General features: G+C 43.4%; 1 protein-coding gene across 1 annotated transcript; it reads left to right on the top strand.

The window, feature by feature from the left end:
* The first annotated feature begins 4,678 nt into the window (after positions 1-4,678).
* LOC124616505 (trypsin alpha-like) lies at positions 4,679-17,677 on the top strand. The gene is made up of 3 exons (XM_047144817.1): positions 4,679-4,923; positions 6,602-6,989; positions 17,119-17,677. Exons 1-3 carry the CDS (start codon positions 4,679-4,681, stop codon positions 17,509-17,511), a joined length of 1,026 nt encoding a protein of 341 aa, XP_047000773.1. The 3' UTR covers positions 17,512-17,677.
* The last annotated feature ends 5,298 nt before the right edge of the window (positions 17,678-22,975 follow it).

The raw sequence follows: 22,975 nt of genomic DNA on the forward strand, positions 1-22,975 counted from the left end.
TGTAGCCCTGAAGTGAATCCATTCACGTCTCAGTCTATACTCAGAGGCTGAAGTCACCAGCAGCTGATATTGCACAGCTGACCACGTATTTTCATTGAATGACTCTAGAACTGTCACAACGGATTGGTGTGGTTGGTAAAAACATCCAACAATTAACCTGATTTCATCTATTCCTGTTACTCGCACCAGATAACTTCACTATTAGACTCAGTTTCAGACTCAGTAGAGACAATGATTTTGTCGACTGCAATGAAAACTGCCCCTCCTGCAGCGTCCAATCTGTCTTTCCGATTAACATTCCAAGCCTCGCTAAATATGTCAGAGCTTTTTAATTCGGGTTTTTGCCAGTTTTCAGTCGTAAGAGTAATTTGAGCTTGGGAACTTTCTAGGAGGGCAGAAATTCGGGAACTCAGTTTCGAACGCTTCGATAATTTAATGAAAGTCGACCTGTCTTTACTCTGAAGGCGGTCCGATGTCCCTATATGCGTATCGACTGGCAAGTGTTCATAAGAGTACCTCAAATTACAGCTAAGCCTAAACGAAATCCCATGTGCACTTCACAAGTACTCTGCTACCCAAGTAGCTACTTCCTGTGTGTAGGGCAAACCTAACCTATCAAGAGGAGTCCTACAAATCCCCAACCGATAATGCTGGTCCAGAAATCAGCGACCAAGACCGTCGCAAGACGACGAAACCTTTGGATGAGACCCTCCACTTGGCTTCAAAACAAAGGACCCTGATCATCCCTGCGAACAATGGTGTAAATTGCAAGGTCTAGTTGCACCCCACATATGAGGCCAGCAGTATTCACTATTTCACCAGTCGCTTGTATGAACTGCCATGCGACAGGTGTCACTTTGCCGACGTGAGTCACAAATTACAGACGACTGTACACTCCACGCTCGACAGCCGCAGGCAAGGCCCCCTCCACGCCTTGGGTGAGGCCCTCCGCCAAACATACCTCGTGCGTGTAATCCTCCTTTTCAGACCTGAACGCTGTCTTCTTAAGGGGCTCCCCTAAGTGCCTAACATTGAAGCTCCTAATCTCTAACAAAAACATCTGCCCACGTGTTCCTGCTAAGGCACTGCTGAAGAAACGGCAACCCGTTACGGCCATCAGTATGGTAGTAACTATTTGCAATCACACGCCTATCTTGTAGAACACAGTGACCATTAACAACGGAAAGTAACGCTAGTCACAATACATTCATCGGGGTCATACAAACGCTTTTATTCTGTGGAAATTTTTTCCGTGCTGTTTAACTAAGATGATCCTACATCCACGTAGGTCATTGGGTCGAATGAGACAGTCATATAATAAAGAATGTCTCTGCGAGAATGATGCCAAGAAAAAGAAACAAACGAAATTACGTTAGCACCTTTGGGTTTATTCTGAGAACTTTGTTGAATAAAAATCTATGCAGATTGTTGGGAAGGATGGGGACTGTCGGGCTTTGCCGGGGATTACTGTAAACAATCGAATGAAATTAGTGAAGTAATCTCTAGCGGGATCCAAAGAGGTACCAGCAGTCCAGCCATCGGAATGACGTTAGGGAGATAAATGTAATGGAGTGCACTGTTCGGGTAGCCCTCATTAGCGTCACGTATCTGTAGTGAGTGCTAAGTGACGGCTGATTTGGTGTGGGTGGTCTAAAGAGATACGCTGTTGCACAGTGAAGGACTGGAAACGAGTTATTTTTGAGTAATGAGGTACAGTACATCCTGTGGCCGTTTGAATGGGATTTGATTTGTCGAATATTTGGAGAACGTTACCTACCGTAGTGTGTAGTCCCAATAACAAGAGTGGACATGGTTTTGTTACTTTATGGGGGTGATTCTTGTGGTTAGAGAATGGTTCCGCTATTGCGCTGAAGGAAACGCTGAATGTGGAAGGACATGAGCACATTTGAAACAATTGTGTGCTCCAGACGGTAGAGGAACAGTTTGGAGACGATGATTGTATTAGCGTGACAATGTACCCTGTCATAAAGCCACATCTTTGAGGCAACGTTTTGTATACAACAACATCATTCAAATAGACTGGTTTGCTCAGAGTAAGGATCCGAACGCCATGTACCTCCTTTCCACGTGTGTTAGAGTGTTTAATTCGAGGCACATCCCAGGTTCGGGTCTTGAGGAAAAATGGGCGGCTATTCCTGAACAGACATTCAGTCATTGGGAATGTTTCCAGTACGGTGTCATGAAGGCGAAGTGTGGACTCACACCATATTACTGTCCATTAACAGGCTGTAGGGAAGCAGCCTACTCACGCCATATAAAATTCATATGCTTTCCAAGGTGTGCCAGCCTAGTCCGCTGTAACTATCTATGACGTCATGAATGTTGCGCAATACCTTAAAAATAAACTAGATAATCTGAAAAGTTAATGGCATATCAGGAGTGATGCTAAAATAATAATGTGTTAAGTTTCAGTTTAGTAACTTTTACAGTTTCCGAAATTTGGACGTTTTACATAAAAATCATCGGCGCCACAGGATTGAGCTAGAAACTTCAAGATTTATATTCCGATTCCTTTTTCATTGTAATTTAATGGAAACAGCATGCTGGATCTCACAAAGTAATATTTTGGTTGAAATTCATTACTTCGTGTTTTTGTGTCCTAAAAGATCGGAAGCAAGATAGATTAAGTAAGTGATTAGATAAAGCTAGGATGTTTAGATTTAGGTAGAATGGAGATACGCTATAATAACAGTTTTCAAAAAGGTAGCTATAAAATTATAGCTGTAGCGTCTCTCCAAAGGGCAAGTTGAGAGCTCATCTATTGTGTGCAGTACATCTAAAATAATTCTCTCCCCAAAAGTATTTAACCTAGCCACATTAGAATTTCATTATACATACTTACCTGTGTGCTGATTGCACAATAAAATCTAGAGCTTCATTGGCCATCAGGGAATGAAGCAATTAATTATATAGTAACAGAGTGGTACCTTACTAACCCAGTGGCTAGTCAGTCAGGCAAATGTTGTCGGCTGCTCCTTCAGCAGTCCGCACCGCGGCTATATAAATATGAGCGTGCGAGCTAGAGAAAGGCCCAAGTTCTCTTCTAGATTCATGTCAGCGCGCACTCCGTGTCGGAAGCTGCATCGCGTTTATGCAGTTGCCAGGAACAGCCTTGGATGCCATATTATGTAGCTCGGTGTGCACGTAACAATGAGTTCGCTTTGGGGTAAAGTGTTAATTACTGAACGACTCGAGTGATTTATTCTCAGTCTGCGTGTGTCGTATTTTTACGTGTCGCTGCAGGACACATTTTCTACTATTACTAGCGTGGCGTTTGATGAGTATTAACACCAAATTTTGGCGAGCATTCAGCTTGAACATTAACATCGATAACGATTATTTAAAAGTTTCGGTATCTAGGGATAATAGGATCCGCGCAATGGACTCTGAACAGCTCTGATAGTGCAATAGCTGATATGTGTAATCATTTGTCTAGAATTTCACGCTTTATCGTTTTCAGGATATAGTGAAAATTGTTATAGTAAACTGCATTTTCTATGAATCCCAGACATCATCAAACTCCTCAAAGTAATGAACTTCAATAATCAACAACTTTTATTCTCTATCGGAGTGGGCACAGTGAATTCTAATTACAGGCATCACGTTTTTGCTAATCACATTCTGGTTGCCAACATTGTAGTTAGAGAGCCTGTGTTGAGAACGGCAACAAATAATAGGAACAATAATAACTAAATTTTCCACCCGCCGCCCCACAAGGCGTCTGTCATCTTTGATCAGGTTGTGTACCACCCTCAAAACGAGCTTGTAAGTAAGGCTTAGAGATTATGAGTTCACTGAAAAGCCTTTTTTTCATATCATTTGTTTGATAGCAGCAATTTTCTGTTCAGATAACGCCATTCAAAACTGTTTGCAAATCTTGGCGGGCGGTTATATTAATTCTTTTCGGTTTCTTTTTACTTCCATGTTAAGCAAACAATCGGTACTTGCGCAGACAAGAGCGTGAGTATGTGTTAATAAGTGTAAGATCACCGTGTAAGTAGGCTGTTTAGTTTTTTTTTATTGGTAACGCCACGTAGCGCTCTATATGAAAATCACTGACTGTGCTGTGTGCAGTCTGAGGCTGGTCGGCGTTGTTGCAATAGTCGCTATTGTACTGTTGGGGAGTTGGCTGTTAACAGCGCGTTGCTCGACTCGCTGCGGCACACTTCATCCCCGTCACCGCGCACGCCAACGCCACTGGCCCAAGCATGGCTGAACGGAAAGGGAAGCATATTGCTGCCGCACTGGAAGCTCTCATCCATGCGATGGGGTTCAACGGCGGCCGCCAACGGCAGCGCAAGCGCACGCAGCAGAACAGCAAGTGCCTGCAGGGCCACAACTGCCAGCAGCTGGGGCACACTGCGCGCGAGTGCAACAACGCCGCCGCGTGCTTGAAGTGCGTGGCGGCACACGACACCCGCAGTTGCACGAAGCCTCGTGGGATGGCTAGCAGCTGCGCGAACTGCGGCGGGCCCCAGGTCGCCAACTCGCGTAGCTGCGACTACCTCAGGGACTCACGCCGCCAACCCGCCGCACCAAGCCCTGCGGCGGCGTCAAGGGCCACGACGGCCGCTCCGCCCCCCCCCCCCCCCCCGCCGCCCCACGCTCCGGCGAGGGATGCAAACCGCGCCGCCTAGAAGCCGCCACCGACCAAGCTATGGCCGGTTTTCAAGCCACCTTTGCGGCCGAGAGGGCCGCACTAAAGGAGGAGCTCGCAACTGTGCATCGCCAGCTCCAGCAGCTGCGCGAAGAGCTGCGAGCTATCAAGAAACAGCCACCGGTTCCCGCCGCCGCCCCTCCTGTGAGTCGACCGGTGGGGGTCGACGCGGCCACGCAGGCAACCGACGCCAAGTCCCCCGCAGCAACGCGGGAGGCGGCGCCAATGGATACCGACGACGTGACGTCAGCCCCCCCCCCCCCCCCCCCCCAAGGAGGAAGCTGCAAGCAATGGTGCTGCCGCGCCTTCTGACTGCTCGCAAGTTGAGCAACCAAAGAAGAAGAGGAAGCTGTGGCTACCATTCCCTGGAGTGGACAACGTGCAGACCGTCCTCAAGAGCATTGCCACGTCACTGCAAAACGGGTCATACCCCTACCCAGACCTCCCGTACCCCTTCACCCCACCTGGCCTGCGTAAGCCTCCCCTCCCCCATCAACCGCTCCAACTAAGCACATACAGATGGCGTACCATACAGTTGGAAGCAGTCACGACGAAAGAGTTAGCCACGATGAACTCGTACCCTATTTTCACGACCTCCCAATGGGACGAACTGGTTGATGTCATAGAAATGTTGGTGTGGGAAGAGGTCCGGTCTGGTAGGAGAAAGAAGATTCCCGACGATATGTTTGCCAGGGAAGAAATCAGACAAAAACTCGGGAAATTACAGCGGCAAGTTCAGTAATGAACGCCATGCGAGGCCACACCAGACGTAGCGGAGACTTGCTGAAGCCACCGGCCAGCCATTTAGGCCGTTCGCTTTCTACTTTTCTCACTATCCCTCTTACTACTCTTTCATCTTTCCATTATTTAATTAAAAAAAAAGCACAAAGTCAAGCAAATACGATAAAGCCAAGAATTTTTTCTCCCCAAACCACCATGTTAGAAGGAGAAGCGCCTCGCGCGCTAGTACTTCGTTCCCAGACGAGGACATCTTCCTCCTTGAAGTGTGTGTGCGCGCGCGCAGTTGGAGGTGAGCCGCCAGCAGTGGTGGATGTGGGGAAGTGAGATGCCGGATGTTTGAGAGAGGATGATCTGGACGTGTGTCCATCAGAAACAGTACATTTGTAAGAATGGATGTCATGAACTGCTATATACATATTATGACTTTTGAACACTATGAAGGTAAATACATTGTTTGTTCTCTATAAAAATCTTTCATTTGCTAACTATGCCTATCAGTAGTTAGTGCTTTCAGTAGTTAGAATCTTTTATTTAGCTGGCAGTATGGGCGCTCGCTGTATTGCTGTAGTTCGAGTAACGAAGATTTTTGTGAGGTAAGTGATTTGTGAAAGGTATAGGTTAATTTTTGTCTGGGCCATTTTTTTGTAAGGATTATTGAAAGGCAGACTGCGTTGCGATAAAAATATTGTGTGTCAGATTAAGCAGTCATTTATAATTTTCTAAGGGGACGTTTCAACCGTAATTTGTATTTTCCTAATTTCCCTAACTACTGAAAGTAAACGACAGTGAAAGCTTTCCACTTACTGTATTAATCTATCCCTCAGTCGATTCTAGATGACTTAGCCCTCTTTCCCTTGTTTCATAAATGTACACGAAATTTTAAACAGAAACGTTCCTTCCTGTCCTTGATGTCATGTCAAAAACATTCACTGATACGGAATGAAGACATAGATTTGTGGAGTTATGATTCGTGAAGTGCAGTGGGCATCGACTAGTCACATATTGACTAATTTGAACCCTGACACCTGATTATTCTGTTATCCTTTACATCTTCAGACAGGTCTGTAATCAGAAGTGGTTGTTCACAGACATAAGCAAGTGGAAAATATCACTAGTTTATCTAGTGTTTACGAAGTGAGATAACGAATCGAGTGCACCTGCTAATATAAAGGTGTTGCAAAGCTCGACAACAGTAGCTGCGATGATGTTGCGCCTCCTCCTCGCTGTCCTGTGTCTGGTGTCTTGTGGCCTGGCCGCCCCCCGGCCGGTCAGGGTCAGGGCCAGAGGGGACGGCCGGATAATCGGCGGCACCTTCACCGACATCGCCAGCTACCCGTGGATGGTCTCCATGCAGATCAACGGCCTCCATTATTGCGGGGCGTCCGTCATCAGCAGCAACTGGGTGCTGACCGCCGGCCACTGCCTCTATGGTGCCAACATCGCCACCTACAGTGTGAGGGCCGGCACCACGACACGCGAGAGCGGCGGCGTCGTGTCCGCCGTGGCGTACGGTGTTCTGCACGGCTACTACGACCCCAACACGATTGACTACGACATCTCGGTGCTGCAGGTGAGGGCGATCTACTTCCTAGCACTGCCCGATTCGGTTACTGTACCGGCTCTGTTCCACAGAATGTAGTGGGGAGAGGTACTGGTTATTACAGTGCAGCATGGTAACATTTGCCAAGTGAACCCATACTGTTAGTTAGTGAAAAATGTTAAGGAACGAAGTTTTTATGCCTTGTAATAGAGTAAGGCAATTTGTATAAGTACATGGCACAACGACTAATACTGTTTGCTATGAGGGGCAGTCAAACGAAAACCGAACACCTGACACATCAGGACCATGTAATGGTTCCGTTCAGAAATAATCAGCACACACTTATTTCACTGGGAGACGAGAGATGATCAATTCCTATCTCCTAGAATCTGGTCATCTGCAGACGGATTCACAGCAACACTGTTTCACTCCCTCGTCCTACTGAAAGCGATACTGACTGTACGGAGGATGTAGTAACGTTTCTCAACGAAATAGGTGAAGTGTAGCCTTCGTTGTATGAGATTAGCAGTGTGGGAGCTGGTGTTATTGTGCAAACATTATGACAGCATTTCTACAGCCAGAGGGCAGACGGCAAAGCCAAAAATCACAACATTCCACATTCCCACGCCACGGAAATCTAAAACATTTGACACAGGTTCCGGTAAGATAATGACGACCTTCTTCTATGACTGCAGTGGCTCTGCTCGTCAACTCCCTCGAACGTGGGACCCCAGTTAATGCACACCACAACGAAGACACTTTGCAGAAGCTGCTGTGAACCATAAGGTCACAACTACCAGTGTTACTGTCGGACGCAGTTATCCTGTTTCTTGACAACGCGTGCCCCCACACTGTCAATCGGTTGAAGTCTTCAGATGTAATCATCCTGTTGCACCATAATGCCTACCTCCACACTGCAAGGCTTCGCTTCAGCTATGTCCGCATCTCGTGATGTAGTGGCTAACGTTGCTGCCTCTGGGTTCCGTGGCCCCGGGTTCGATTATCGGCCGGGCTTGAATTTTTTTCTCCCGGGGGACTGGGTGTTTGTGTTGTCCTCATCACCATCAATCGTGACAGTCGCTAGACTGGACTGTGTAAAAATTGGATAGTGTAACACATGGGACTTTCTACCGGTGCTGATGACCACACAATTGGGGGCCCAACAAACATCATTTTCGCTTCAGCCATTCAGTTAGGAAACGCTGCAACTTCCTCCCTACAGCTCGGATCTTTCATCACGTGATTTGAACATATTTGGCGACCTGAAGAAAGTCAGGGGCGGACCTCAATTTCAGACAGACGAGAAAGGGCAAACGTGGGTCTTGGTCTGTCAGCGGGCAACTGCTTTCTACGGAACTGGACCTGACGGTCCCGTCTCCTAGTGTGATATAAGTCTTAATGCGTATGCTGATTTCTTTTGAATGGTACTGATACGTGGTCCGCATTGTCGTTACCGTTATGATTTTATTTGGCTGTGACTTATGCTTTGACGGGAGGGGCGGTCGTAGGGTGCATCCTTAGGATACAATGTTTGAATACTTACAATCTATACCGGCCACTCTGTTTAACATCAGAAAACGACTCTCGTTATCTGAAAAACAAACGCTATTAGCATTCGCCAAGACAGAAGGCTATACTTCTTATCCAACTAACTTCTATATGTAGATGTTAATTTCCTCCCAGTCCTGCCCCAGACACGGGTATAATTATCCAGCCGCAACCCTAAGTTAACTCTTCAGAATACATTAACAAAGCCCAAAAGCATAATCTCTCGGATAAAGGGTCAACATTTAACAAGCTTACCAATAAAATAACTCACCAATAAAATGACTTAAAGTTGCACTCTGTCCGATTACTTTTTTTGGGTCATTAGTCTTCCGACTGGTTTTATGCGGCCCGCCACGAATTCCTCTCCTGTGCCAACTTTTTCATCGCAGAGTAGCACTTACAACCTACGTCCTCACTTATTGGCTGGATGCATTCAAATCTCTGTCTCCCTCTGCAGTTTTTACCCTCTACAGCTCTCTTTAGTATCATGGAAGTCATTCTCCCTTGTCTTAACAGATGTCCTATAATCCTTTCCTTATCAGTTTTTTCCACATTTCCTTTTCTCTCCGATTCTGCGAAGAACCTCTCATTCCTTACCTTATCAGTCGATCTAGTTTTCAGCATTGGTCTGTAGCACCACATCTTAAATGATTCGATCCTTTTCCGGTTTTCTCACTGTCCATGTTTACTACCATACAATGCTGTACACCGGATGAACATTCCCAGGAATTCCTTCCTTAAATTAAGGCCTATGTTTCATACTAGTAGGGTTCTCGTGGCCAGGAATGACATTTTTGGCATTTGCTAGTCTGCTTTTGATGTCCTCTTTGCTCCGTTTATCATTGGCTATTTTACTGGCTAAGTAGCAAAATTTCTTAAATTGATCTACTTCGTGACCATCAATCTCGATTTCAAGTTTCCTGCTCTTCTCACTTCTGCTACTTCTCATTACTTTCGTTTTTCATCGATTTACTCTCATGCAATATTCTGTACTCGTTAAACTGTCCATTCCATTCAGCATATCAAGTAATTCTTCTTCACTTTCACTCGGGATAGCAATGTCATCAGCGAATCGAATGACTGAGATCCATTCACCTTGAATTTTAATTCCACTACTCAACCTGTCTTTTATTTCCATCATTGCTTTTTCGATGTACATGTTGAAGACAAAAGGCGAAGGACTACTTCCACCTCATACACTCTCTTTTATCCGAGCACTTCGTTCTTGGTCGTCCTCTTACTATTCCCTCTTGGCTCTTGTACATATTGTATATCACCCCTCTCTCCCTATTGCTTACCCTTATTTTTCTCAGAATTTCGAATATCTTGCACCATTTCAGATTGTCGAACGCTTTCTCTAGGTCGACAAATCCTATGAATGCGTCTTGATTTCTCTTTCGTCTTGCTTGCATTATTAACGTCAGAATTGCCTCCCGTGCCTTTATATTTTCTAAATCTAAACTAATCGTCACCTGGTATATCGTCAGTTTTCTTTTCCTTTATTCTGTGTTTTGTTCTTGTCAGCAACTTGGATACATGAGCTATTACACTGATTGTGCAATACCTCTCGCACTTGTCAGTTTTTGCAGCCTACGGAATTGTGTGGATGAAACTATTCCGAAATTCAGATGGTACGTCCCGAGACTCATGCATTCTATACATCAACGTGTATAGCGTCCGATTACCATCACCTTCTAAAATCCTAAAGGAATTCTCGTATGAATAACTTACTAGGGCGAAGTACTAACCGCTATAAGAAATTTCTTAAAATACAACACTTAATATTTTTTCATCACACAGTCTGGTTACCACAGTTTTAGAGGCTACTGAATCAGTTTAATACAGCAAGCACCAGAGTAAAACATATGTCAGGATACTACCTCGTATATTTGGGCCATACAACATTAACGCCCAATATGCACGGTAGTAGCAAGTTCACGAACTCAAGCCCCAGAGTCAAGCTAATTATGTTAGTAATAGCTCCTACCAAACCAGACGAGCCACCTGTAAGTTCTGCAGTCATCATGTGCGCCCAGTCTCGGAGTGGGCGCGCTCTCGATTACAGCCTAGATCGAACAAGCTACGTAACCTAATGGAAGAAGCATCCCGTTTGTATTTCATATTCCTTTCAATTTCGTGTATCATCACTTCATAATAGATTTTCACTTACTGGGAGTTCCACTGCGCTCATATAATACTCGAAGGTATCAGAGATAACTACGATTCATAAAGTTCTGGGAGCTAATCCTGATTCCGGTGCAAATGCAACCCAACAAAGTGCTACAGACAACGGGGCCAAGACTCAGATCACTAATAGCACGACACACTTCCCCTACCTCCGCAGTTTAACCGCCTCCGGCAGTTTCGAAGCACTTTCCCTATCCTCAAGTTCGTGGGTTCACAACAGGTTGCCCATGCAGGACGTTCCAGGCACTCTCTATAGCAATCGATTATAGGTGGCATCACTGCATGGTGCGAAAGATCCTACTAACAGCTAGAGAGGGTCCCAAAGTGGCACTACACCAAGGTTATCAGTAATTTAATCAGGTATTGTCACTCACTTACATAATTAACTGAGAAATATTGATCTCATACTCTTTAGTTCTTGATTATCGGATTAAATGTAAATTTTAAATAAAGTTCTTATTCTTTCCATTTCTTTCTTTTACTACTTCCTTTATCCCGCATTGCGCAGGGTCGGCAGGGTTAATTATGGATTTTGCATAGTTAATTTTATGGGGTTACCGGATGCCCTTCCTGCCGCCACCCCATACCCCCCAGGATGGAATTAGTGTACCCCAGCTGTCTGCGTCTAGTGTGTGTGAATGTGGTTTAAATGTCTGCGAGTCGTGTAACTGAGGCGGGACGTGGGGACCAGCATCGGTATTCACCTGGGAGGATGTGGAAAACCGCCTAAAAGCCACATCCAGTCTGGCCGGCACACCGGCCGTCGTCGTTAATCCGGCGGGCGGATTCGATCCTGGGCCGGCGCACCTACCCGAATCCAGGAAGCAGCGCGTTAGCGCTCTCGGGTATCCTGGCGGGTAAAGTACTTATTCCTTCCACAATGGAGTATATAGTATATGATTTTTGGCATGCTGGAAACCTTTCATTGCGTTTGTGTCAGGTTTTATCAAACGGTAATATACTCTGAGGTAACATAAGCAATCGGATAATGTAATGCACTTATGCAGACGGCGGTAGTATCACGTACACAAAGGAAAAAAAGGCAGTGCATTGGCACAGCTGTCATATGTAACCAGGTGATGCATATGAAAAGGTTTCGGACGGTATTATGGCCGGACGACGGCAATTAACCAACCTTGAACGCGGAATGGTAGTTGGAGCTAGACGCGTGGGACATTCCACTTCGGAAATCATTATGGAATTAAATATTCTGAAATCCACAGTGTCAAGAGTAGGTCGAGAATACCGCATTTCAGACAGTATCACTCACCAAGGATAACGTTGTAGCCGACGGCCTTTACTTAACGACCGAGTGCAGAGCAGCGTCGTTTGCTTACAGTTATGAGCGCTAACAGACAACAAGCAGTACTGTGTGGACTAACGACGGAAATTTATGTGGCACATACCGCGAACGTATCCGTTAGGCACAGTGCGAAATTAGGTGTTAATGGGGTATGGCAGCAGACGACTGAAACAAGTGCCTTTGCTAAAAGCATGACATCACCTGCAGTGCCTCTCCTGCACTCTTGACTACATCGGATGGACGCTAGACGACTGGAGAACCGTGGCTTGGTCAGAAGAGTTCCGATGTGAGTTGGTAAGATCTGGTATGGTTCGAGTGTGACGCAGACCCCTCATAGCCATGGAGCCAAGCTGTCTAAAGGCACCGTACAAGTTAGTGGTGCGTCTATAATAGTATGGGCTATATGGTAGTATATGGATTGGGTATTCATGTCCCACTGGACCTATGTAAATGGCTATGTTCGACCACTTTGAGAACTTTTTCAGCCATTCAACGATGGATTTTTCATGGATAACGATGAATCACACATCACCAGGCCATAGTTTTCCTCGATTAGTTTGAAGAAGATTCTGTAAGATTCGAACGAATGATTTGGCCACCCAGATCACCCGACATGAATGCCATAGAGCATTTATGGGACATAATCGAGATGTCAGTTCATGAACAACATGTTGCATCGCCAATACTTCCACAGTTATGGACGGTTATAGAGGCAGCATGGATCCATATCTCTGCACGGAACTTCCAGCGATATGCTGAGTCCATGCCACATCGGGCTGTAGCACTATGCAGGGTAAAAGAATATCCAACACAATACTAGGAGGTATATTCAAGAGAGATGGGGAGATCTATAAAATATTGCGAAAATATAGACCCATGTTTATCCTCTGTCTCTCCCTCATGAAGCCACGATCGAACTCTACGAAGGAACCATTCTAACATAGCGCTGCACCATTTCCTCCACCTGTTTCCAGCCTAAAATAAACTGGGCCAATTATATGTACCCAACTTCCATCCACATTATCCACAAGGATACTCTGCCCTCCTGCATCACAGCTCAGTCTAAACAGTAGTCTGAATTTTTAGGGGGTCGAAACAGAAGTGACACGGCTTTCTGATAGCACATTCCGTTTTATAACTGCACAACGAGTATTGCAAGGTCTAAGGAATGCGATCGTACTACACTTCATCTATGAGCCCTAGTGAGAAAATACCAGTTTTTGGGACTAGTGGGAGGAACAAAGTGAAAAAATCTATGTTGAAAAGATCTCCACTTCAGTAAATGAAGAAATGATACTTCACACTGAATTGGGAGCAACTGGGCTCGAAATGCTGCCTTAGAATTGCTGTCAAATTATCATGGCTTTGCGATCACATGTAATACTGTGGGGAGGGGATAGGTAGGGGGGCATGGCTCCCCTTGTTTTAATCCCAGACTATCAAGATTCAAGTGCACTGGGTGATTCACGATTGCTTTGTGAGGTTCCCCTACATTAATCTCGTTCAATGCTGACCCAGGCTGCACTTTAACCTATTAACAACAAACAATATGACTCTGAAAATACGTTTGTCATATGCGTAGTAACCCCTGTCAACTTTAAAAAATGGTAGGTATGCAAATAATGGCATAAACTGATTAACATGATGAGGTATGCAGTTTTATAAGCAGTTTTATTGGCGCCATAACTTTAATAAGCATTTTTAAAGTTTCTTCCTTTTCCTTCAGTTTGAGAAGTATTAATTAGTTCAATTTTTGCTGCTTTTTTGTGAATAATCAATAATAATTTCTGAGACTGTAGGACATAAAAGCGGCAGTTGTAGATCCTTGCCCACTCTAGCTACATTTCTGTAGACGCCCATGCGCGCTCCCATCATTCCTTAGGAAAAAAATGCTAGTTGCTGTTGTAAAACAAGAAATATACATCTTGTGCCCACAAGAAATGATGTTTTTGTGTGTTACTTGGTGCGAAACTGTCTGCAGTACGTGGAAAGGTTGTACACTTACTACTTAAAATAAACAAAGCAAACTGAGCAGAGACAGGAATATATGTTATGCAAACGAACTGAACTCGGGCGTAGTTGCTATTAAAGTTGTCCAGTGATTGGTGGACTATACCAAGTCTGACCAGCTGTTGATGTGACTTGCATTTTATTCTGTAACTAACACACGTGAACAGAGGTGCGCCACCACATATGTGGTCGATTTCACTGCTGCTGCTCTTAAGGAATATGTTGCGGGGGAAAATGTGGTTTTCGACGATATTTCTCCTCTACGTTAATTTTAACACAACGATATTGGTATCCGTATGTAACAATATGTGAGAGCTATGTTGTATTCCGATTCGACGCTGAATGAGTAACTTTTCGAAGGATCTACAATAAATCTATGCTCATGCCTTTTCATTTACGAGATTTTTCGGTCTTCCTATGTCTAGAAGCCCTAACTCAGTCATTAGAAATAAAATATTTGCTATCAGTGATTGCATTAGGGACGGTGAAAATGTTACAGAGCAACAATATGCCCTAAGTCCGCTTCCCGGCGACAGATGGGAAGCAGTTTGTTACAGTTGGCTATGGTATAGTAATTTGCCTCGTGTGCTAAGCATGGCAGTGTGTGGGGCAACTTGTTACAATTCTCTACAGTGTGACATTTATTGAGAAGTCTGACATTATTTGTTATGTTGTAACAACCTGCTCCACGGCACCTGCATGGAAACGTATGGGAGAACTATTCGTTACAATTTATTTAACATTTATCTGTAATCAGTGACGCATGATGTAATTTGTTGCGATTTCGTTTCATGCTTGCCCTTAACTGGTGGCGCGGAGGGTAACTTTTGCTAGTTTCGTTGGATGATTACCTGTAACTGGCGAAATTTGAAATAAACTGTTACAATTTTACTTGTGTTACTTGTAACTTTAACAGTAGTGCTAATATCGATTTTTAGTTGGTTGGTTGATTCGAGGGAGGGGACCAAACAGCGAGATCATCGGGAAAGGATGAGGAAGGAAGTCGGCCGTGCCCTTTCGAAGGAACTATGCCGGCATTTGTCTGAAGCGATTTAGGTAAATCACGGAAACCGTAACTCAAGATGGCGGAAGCGGGTTAGAAACGTCGTCCTCCGGAATGGGAGTCCAATGTGGTGAAAACTGCGCTAATTCGTTTGGTCTAACAATTCTCATAGCAAAGTGCCGCTTTAACATGTAGTTAGATCAGTAGTGCCAATTTGCATTCCAAATGTATTTCTTACTGTTAAGCAACAACTAAGCTATAACAGTAGTGCCATGTTTGTTTTTTACTGTTATAGAAAAAATTCTTCACGTACTTTGATAAATAATATATGTCATTTTTCCCCCAAAGGTTATATTTTAGTTCACATTCAGAGATCTGTTTGGAACCTTCGCCATCATTGTCTTTGAGAATGCAGTGTTTATGAAGCTAATGTGCCGTACAGATTATATTTCAGAGTGACGGTTGGGTATTATGATAGCGCTTTTATTATGTATGTAGATAGTTCATCCATTCTGAGAATCGAGAGTGTCGACCATTTTTGCCTTTTGTCGACATTGATATTTAAAACGTCTCAGTCCCAGAGATTCGAAGATTTTTGATAATGTTTTATCTTCAGTAATATGTGTTGTACAATCAAGCAGGAAGCAGGCGACCACTATTACACTGGGCGGTGCCTCTGCATTCAGGCTAATTGATCGCCATGGTAAAAGTCAAACATCATGCAAGGAGTGCGGAAATAATGCATTCTTTAATTTCAAATCTGACGTTGAATTACAAATGACAAAAGTAAATTTTTCGTGTGCTATTATTAAAAATTTAACAGTTCTCGGATTGTTTCCTTTACTTGTAGTTTGAAACCTTGCTTCTCGCCAAATTTTATGATTCTATGCCAACGGTAAGTACGCTATAGGTTTGGATGAGAGATTTAGCGAGTATCACAATATGTGACCTAAATAGCACCAGCTTTTGACTGTCCTCACTTAAGCTTAATTCTATTATCTTAATTCTATTATCTCGCCAAGAGTACGTAGACCTCAGTATCTGGCATAAATTACAACTTGGTCCGTCTGCCGTTTCGTGCTGAAAAGAGGCGTTAACAGAATGTGGAACAGACGGAGACAGATAAGAAAAGACAAACACTTTTTTGTCTCGTACAATAGCGACAAATTTACAGTTTCAGGATGTCTCCTTTAGTTGTACTGTGAAACCTTGTTTCTTGCCAAATATCATGATTTGGCATCAGAATTTACCTGTAGGTTTTGATAAGTGAATCAAACAGTGTAACATAGACGGCCTTAGCTTATGACTACAATGACTTAAAAGCAGCCCTTAGTTGCGGTGGCAAGAGACTGTAGGCCTAAGACATGACATAAAATTCAACTAGATACACCCTCCCATTCGTAAGAGAAAGGGGACGTAATGGATGGACTAACAGACAATCAGACTAGAATTCAGCGGAAATTTTTTTCCGATCGGTATATTTACAGTTTTCGCATATTTTTCTTCGTTTGTACTGTGAATTCTCCTTTTTTGCCAAATTTCATGATTGTAGGCCAACGGGTAGAACTCTAATGATTTTGCGAGTGTTAAAATATGTGCTGTAATTGGCGTATTTTTTGTTTGCATTGATTTGAAAATTCATTTTTTACAACGCCAATGGGCCACAGACATAGTGTCCAACACAAATTAAAACTTTACAAGTTTACGCGCTCGTGAGAAAAAGAGTTTTTAAGTCGGACAGAGAGAAATACAAAAAAGTGATCCTGTAGAGGCTCTGTTTTTACCTATTGAGGCACGGAACTCTAAAATTTTGAATTTTGTAAAAGAAATCATCACTCCCATTTGACATTAGACGCAACACTGCACTAGTTACCACGAAATAAATCATCGATCGAAAAGTGTGACTATTTCCAGTTTGTTTAATCTTTAATCATGACTATTTGCAGTGTGTTTAATCTTTAATCAGTCATATTAGAATCTAATGTGTCTTCAAAGTTTCATTAACAGTTGTTTGTACGTCCGTATTGATTTGCTAACTGGCTCATTGTGTTACCCGATGTCCTCTACGCACATATTCTGAAATTAACGAACTCTTTGGTACGGTGCAGGCAGCCACTCCTCTGCCCATCGGTGGCAACATACAGATCGTGGGTCTCCCTGCCCAAGGCTACGACCCACCAGGCGGGCTCGCAGTCACCATCACTGGCTGGGGAGGCACAGCCTCCACGGGGCCGCCGGCGCCGCCCACGATGATGAAGGTGGACATCACCGTCATCGACCGCGCCAGCTGCGTGGCCAGGTTTGGCGTCACCGACCGCATGATCTGCGCCGGCGAGGCCGGCAAGAGCACCTGCTATGGCGACTCCGGCGGTCCGCTCGTTAGTGGCAGCACTCAGGTCGGCATCGTCTCGTGGGGAAGGCAACAGTGCGAGTCCGATGGAGGCGTCTACGCTAACGTCGGCAACCTCCGGTCCTGGATCACGGCTGCCGCTGGCGTCTGATCAAGTTCTCTCATTCTATACAAATTAATGAACAGGTTGCAAAATAATCGGTTGTCATATACACTCGGAGGTTCTCAAATTATAGTCTTGTATCAAATATGTCTAACGGTGTACATCAAGCATCACTAGCATCAAATAAAGGATATTATCTTTAACTTGGAAAATACATAAACTTTTCTCAATGCTTTCTGGGAGTAGGTGGCAGGTAAATTACAGTGGTAAAATGTGATTCGACATGAACAGCGACGTCGTATTACTGCAATACCTCTCAAGTGTGAAAAGGTATACGTAACTTTTCGCTGTTGTGTTCCGAGGAAGTAACTGGACACACTTCGGCTTACAACGGTTTTGGGTAAAGTGTAGTCGTCTGGAAAGCGAGTAACGTCACTTGATAACTGTGCAGTTGCTATGTGTGTCTTGTATTAGAGCTGGTAGGTACCTACACGATGTGCACGTGTAAAGATGACTCCGCTGGATACGTAAGGTGGCTGCTTTATTCAGCCATGGAATCAGTTTTGCCAAAGTAAAGACACCGTAAACCCCTATGATACTGTCGATCACCGATTAACATGACTCATATAAATCGTTATTTCTAAGCTCCAACAGAAGTTTATTAAAACTTCTTCCGTCTGAGTCATGACAAATATATAATTTTTCTTTATAACATGCATTTTATTTTAGTCACTTCTAACATGGTCATTCGTATGAAAATGACACGAACATGGCCACTCGAAAGCTTGGGTTTCGTCTACTTACGACACATTCTCTTCTAATGGCCCATTATGTGTTGTATATATACCATTTTGACATGTTCTCTCATATTTGATATATCTATAGTACTTCGAGCCATACACTTTCTCCCTATTGTATACAGTTTCACATATCATATAGATTCAGTTTACTCACATTTAATTTTTATGTTCCTTCAGCTATCTTGGCGTTCAAAAGTGTTTCAGGACTATCAATTAGATTAAATGCATATGAGATACGACTTCAAGCTACTTTATTAAGAAGTGGATTTAGTTCTTATGAAATGTGTTTTTATACTGTATGTTCACTCTCAGGTGCTCGTTATCCAGCCAGTTGCTCATTTATCAGCAGTTACGTACAGCCTGATCTGTACTGCAGAGGTGTTAGTGGATCACAGGAAAGACAGAGCACAGAGCGAGTAGTAATACGTGTTCGTAACTTACCGCAGTTATTTGAAAATCTCTCGTCGCTAATAATTCCTGCTGGTGTAATCAGGGAGATGCAGCATTCTTAACACATTTTGCCGTAACTCGGGGTCTCGGACATTATAAGCTCAGAACTCTGTCATGAAACAGCTGTCACAGTTATACGCCAATAAATTCATCATGTATTGGTCTGCTATTACATGTCTATAGAGATAACATTAGGTGATTGTCTCTTAACTTTCTATGGCGTGTGAAAACTTGTTGAACGAAACTGTTGGCTTGCATTGCAGCTCACTGAAAATCTCTGAAGGGATGCTGTATGAGAAACAATCAAGTCACTCATTTTATGAATCTATATTTTTCAATCTTGGTAACTATAATTACACTAAAAATTAAGATGTAACTTTCACTATCACGTTGAAACGTACTTCTTATATCGACAATAGATGGACATCCATCGGCTCATGAATTTACTGGTCTTATTTCTGACGATGAATGTAAATACACGGTTTCTGATATGAGAGAGAGGAAAGAGGAATGGAGATAGTGCGATTGCGTAACGTACAGTGTCACATTTGCTGGAAGTTCCAATGTGTAATAGGTGTAAGTGCAGATATCGTTATATGTGGAACGTTAATATATACACATATCAGTATGTTGATTGTCTTTTTATCTGTGCCAAACGGTCTTGCCACAGACACATCACAAATTTTTCGACCTCATCTATTCTGCACGATCGTAACAGCACCACTAAGCGGACTACGCCTGTCAGTATGGCCTGCCCATTTTGCTTCCACACATTGACAACTGACTTGTTGCTCAAGGGAGAATACGTCCTATTGGCTTGCTTTTGCCACTTGTACTTGGAGTTACTACCCAACCAAAAAACATACTATTTGTATTAGGTATATTTATTAGTCTGCAAACGACGTAAATGCTGTTGTAATGTTCTTCAATATACTGCCCTCAGTCACCATTAGAAATATCTGCAACTACACCTGTTACATACTGTATTAATTACGAGAAATAAAATATTACACTATTAGGGAACCGTGAGCTGTTAGTCACTGCAACCAGGAATATAATACAAGGATTTTTTCGATGGTTGGTATTTGGAAAAGGGAAAAATATTATAATTTCATTAATGTTGTGTCATCATTCACTTTCATTTTTATTGCAGAGTACTAAGAAAACAAACTGCTATTTCCTCTTTGGTGTTTTTATCTATATAATGTCTTCTTTATCTATATAACGTCTTCTTATCCCTATTCCTATCAGTTCCTATTGCTAGCTGACCATGTAGCACAACGTCGTTTGCAACGAGTTTGTTGGATGACAATATTCTACTGAAACGGTTTCTAAAGTCAGGGAAAGTGATTGTCGGCTCTAAACACGCACTTACAATATGAGGTCAATTGTAACTTACGGTGGACAGCAATCACGCTAATAGACATGACAACTACAGCACCACAGAGGGTATGAAAAATTATACACAGTGCCTGCATACAGTATAGTGGGAAAACAACATTATAATAGTTTTTTGTGGCTTTGGGATGTACAGCCATGCTCAAAAGTGTCCGAACGACCTGGATTGCATTTCGCCTGATTCCCATTCAACCCCGTAGAACGCAGATTTCTAGCAGGTCCTCTAATCGCTCCTCGGTACAGTAGCTTCACTATTGAAAATGGTTCCAACAAGTCACCACTAGCAAACACTGCTATGTATCGCAAAAACTCAAGATAACTCCAAATATCATGGAACGCCTTATCATAGATAAGACTGTCCTTAAGACTTGTAAGCTTACATTTTTTACAATAACTGAAATACCTGAAATATTACCACTCTCATTATTACAACAAGTACGCAATGCACGTAGTAAGTTCGTCGTATTCGTGATTTCGTTTTCAAAGTAACATATAGTACTTATTATTTAACGCAAAATGACAGTAATGACTGCTAGTTTCCATCAGTCACGAAATTGTTTTTAGTCTGCATGACCTGGGTTTGAATCCATATTCAGAACGAGACGGTTCGTCGTGTCATTTGAAGTTCATACACATTCTCAACTAGCTGCTCGTGAATAACTTAAAGTTTTAATGTGCATTGCATACCTGTTGTAATAATGAGAGTGGCAATATTTCAGGTATTTCATTTACTGTAAAAAATGTAAGCTTACAATCCTTAAGGACAGTCTTATCTGTGATAAGATGTTCCATGATATTTGTAGTTATCTTGAGTTTTTGCGACACAGAGCAGTGTTTCACAGTGGTGGCTTGTTGGAACCATTTTCAATAGTCAAACGACTGTACCGTGTACCGAGGAGCGATTAGCCGGCCGAAGTGGCCGTGCGGTTAAAGGCGCTGCAGTCTGGAACTGCAAGACCGCTACGGTTGCAGGCCCGAATCCTGCCTCGGGCATGGATGTTTGTGATGTCCTTAGATTAGTTAGGTTTAACTAGTTCTCAGTTCTAGGGGACTAATGACCTCAACAGTTGAGTCCCATAGTGCTCAGAGCCATTTGAACCATTTGAGGAGCGATTAGAGGACCTGCTAGAAAACTGCGTTATGCGGGTTGCATGCGAATCAGGAAAAATGCAATTCAGGTTATTCTGATACTTTTGAGGAAGACTTTACACTCTGTGGTATATATGGATACTCTCTGATAAATGTGTTGCAAATAGGTGATACTAAAGACATAATAAATTAAAATGACGCACGTGATGCTGATTTGTACGATAAAAATTCTTTCGTACACTGTAGTGCATCCAGAGTGAGGAAAATTTTTCATAGTAACTTTACGATAGGGTGACCCTCAGGAGTCGCAAATCGGAAGGTCGTCTACACATCTAACATCTCAAGAGGTTGGTTTAATGTATGTTAACCACTTTCATAACTTTGGGCTGGTACAGAAGGAAGAAGAAGGAGACGAATATATTTGGAGTACGTGTGAGCGATTTTCAACAGTTGAGGCAGTATTGAAAGACAATGAGTGTATTGATTGAGACGTAGGATGAGTTTGCCTGGCAAGGACGATTTGCGTGTTGTAGTTAATATTTGATGCCAGTAGTGAGACGCACTAAGCGGTGAGCCAATGTGGATTGGTTGGTTGGTTGGTTTGGGGAAGGAGACCAGACAGCGAGGTCATCGGTCTCATCGGATTAGGGAAGGACGGGGAAGGAAGTCGGCCGTGCCCTTTGAAAGGAATCATCCCGGCATTTGCCTGGAGCGATTTAGGGAAATCACGGAAAACCTAAATCAGGATGGCCGGACGCGGGATTGAACCGTCGTCCTCCCGAATGCGAGTCCAGTGTCTAACCACTGCACCACCTCGCTCGGTCCAATGTGGATTGTTAGTGAAAAGTACACCGGTAGTATGAGACACCAAGCTGCTGTGTAATAACTTGCCACGTCAGGTAAAGGTACGTGAGATTAATAAACGGGAGTCGCAGAACTATTTCGTATCTACTGTTCACAGGGGATGCAACTGTTATCCGGTGGAAGCCCGTCATTGTGATGTTAAAAGAGTTTTACAGCAATACAAGTACCACCCTTGGATGCAATGGTTTTTAGAGGAACACTATAATGTGAAAAATGGGGGTAACTTGAGTTCAGAAATACAGGTACGGTAACTACAATAAGGAAACATTTTGCAGTCGGTTCTAGGCGCTACAGTCTGGAGCCGAGCGACCGCTACGGTCGCAGGTTCGAATTCTGCCTCGGGCATGGATGTGTGCACACACACACACACACACACACACACACACACACACACACACACAAGCACACACACACACACATATTTTTCTGTTCAGAACATCTGCCTCATATTTGCATGCCGGTCGTGTGCCTCACATTACTAGTAAAACCCTGAAGCAGCAGTACTTGACGACATTTGACAAATAAAATTTACGTAAAACAATTACATACAATTATCTTGTTTAATGCGACTACCAAAGACGGCCCTTTGGCCTCATATTCAAAAATAATATAAATGAAGTGTCCATTACTTTACAAATGTGGCTGGAATACAGGGCCTTTTAAATTGGTACATCAAGCCTTAGCCTTCTGGACCTCTTAAAAAATGAAAGAGGAGCTTTAACGAGCAAAATATTATACTGACTCTATATTAATTAAACTATTATAACTCTTACCGATGAGGTTCACTAGAAGAAAGATGACAAATTAGGGGAGACTTCTGAGGTACCCACAGATGCTACACGGAATTCCGTGCACGTATTTTGTGCATTCACGATATATAAATTACCGGCGCGCCATACAGCTAAACACTG

The sequence above is a fragment of the Schistocerca americana genome, chromosome 5 (genome assembly GCF_021461395.2).
Source record: "Schistocerca americana isolate TAMUIC-IGC-003095 chromosome 5, iqSchAmer2.1, whole genome shotgun sequence".
In the NCBI taxonomy this organism is placed as follows: domain Eukaryota; kingdom Metazoa; phylum Arthropoda; class Insecta; order Orthoptera; family Acrididae; genus Schistocerca; species Schistocerca americana.

Bases quoted from the DNA above. Each gene is read 5' to 3' on its own strand.
- LOC124616505 (XM_047144817.1), top strand. From the start codon at position 4,679: ATGGCCGGTTTTCAAGCCACCTTTGCGGCCGAGAGGGCCGCACTAAAG. The intron at 4,924-6,601 runs GTCAGCCCCCCC...GGTGTTGCAAAG, and splicing joins ATGGATACCGACGACGTGAC to CTCGACAACAGTAGCTGCGA. The intron at 6,990-17,118 runs GTGAGGGCGATC...GGTACGGTGCAG, and splicing joins ACGACATCTCGGTGCTGCAG to GCAGCCACTCCTCTGCCCAT.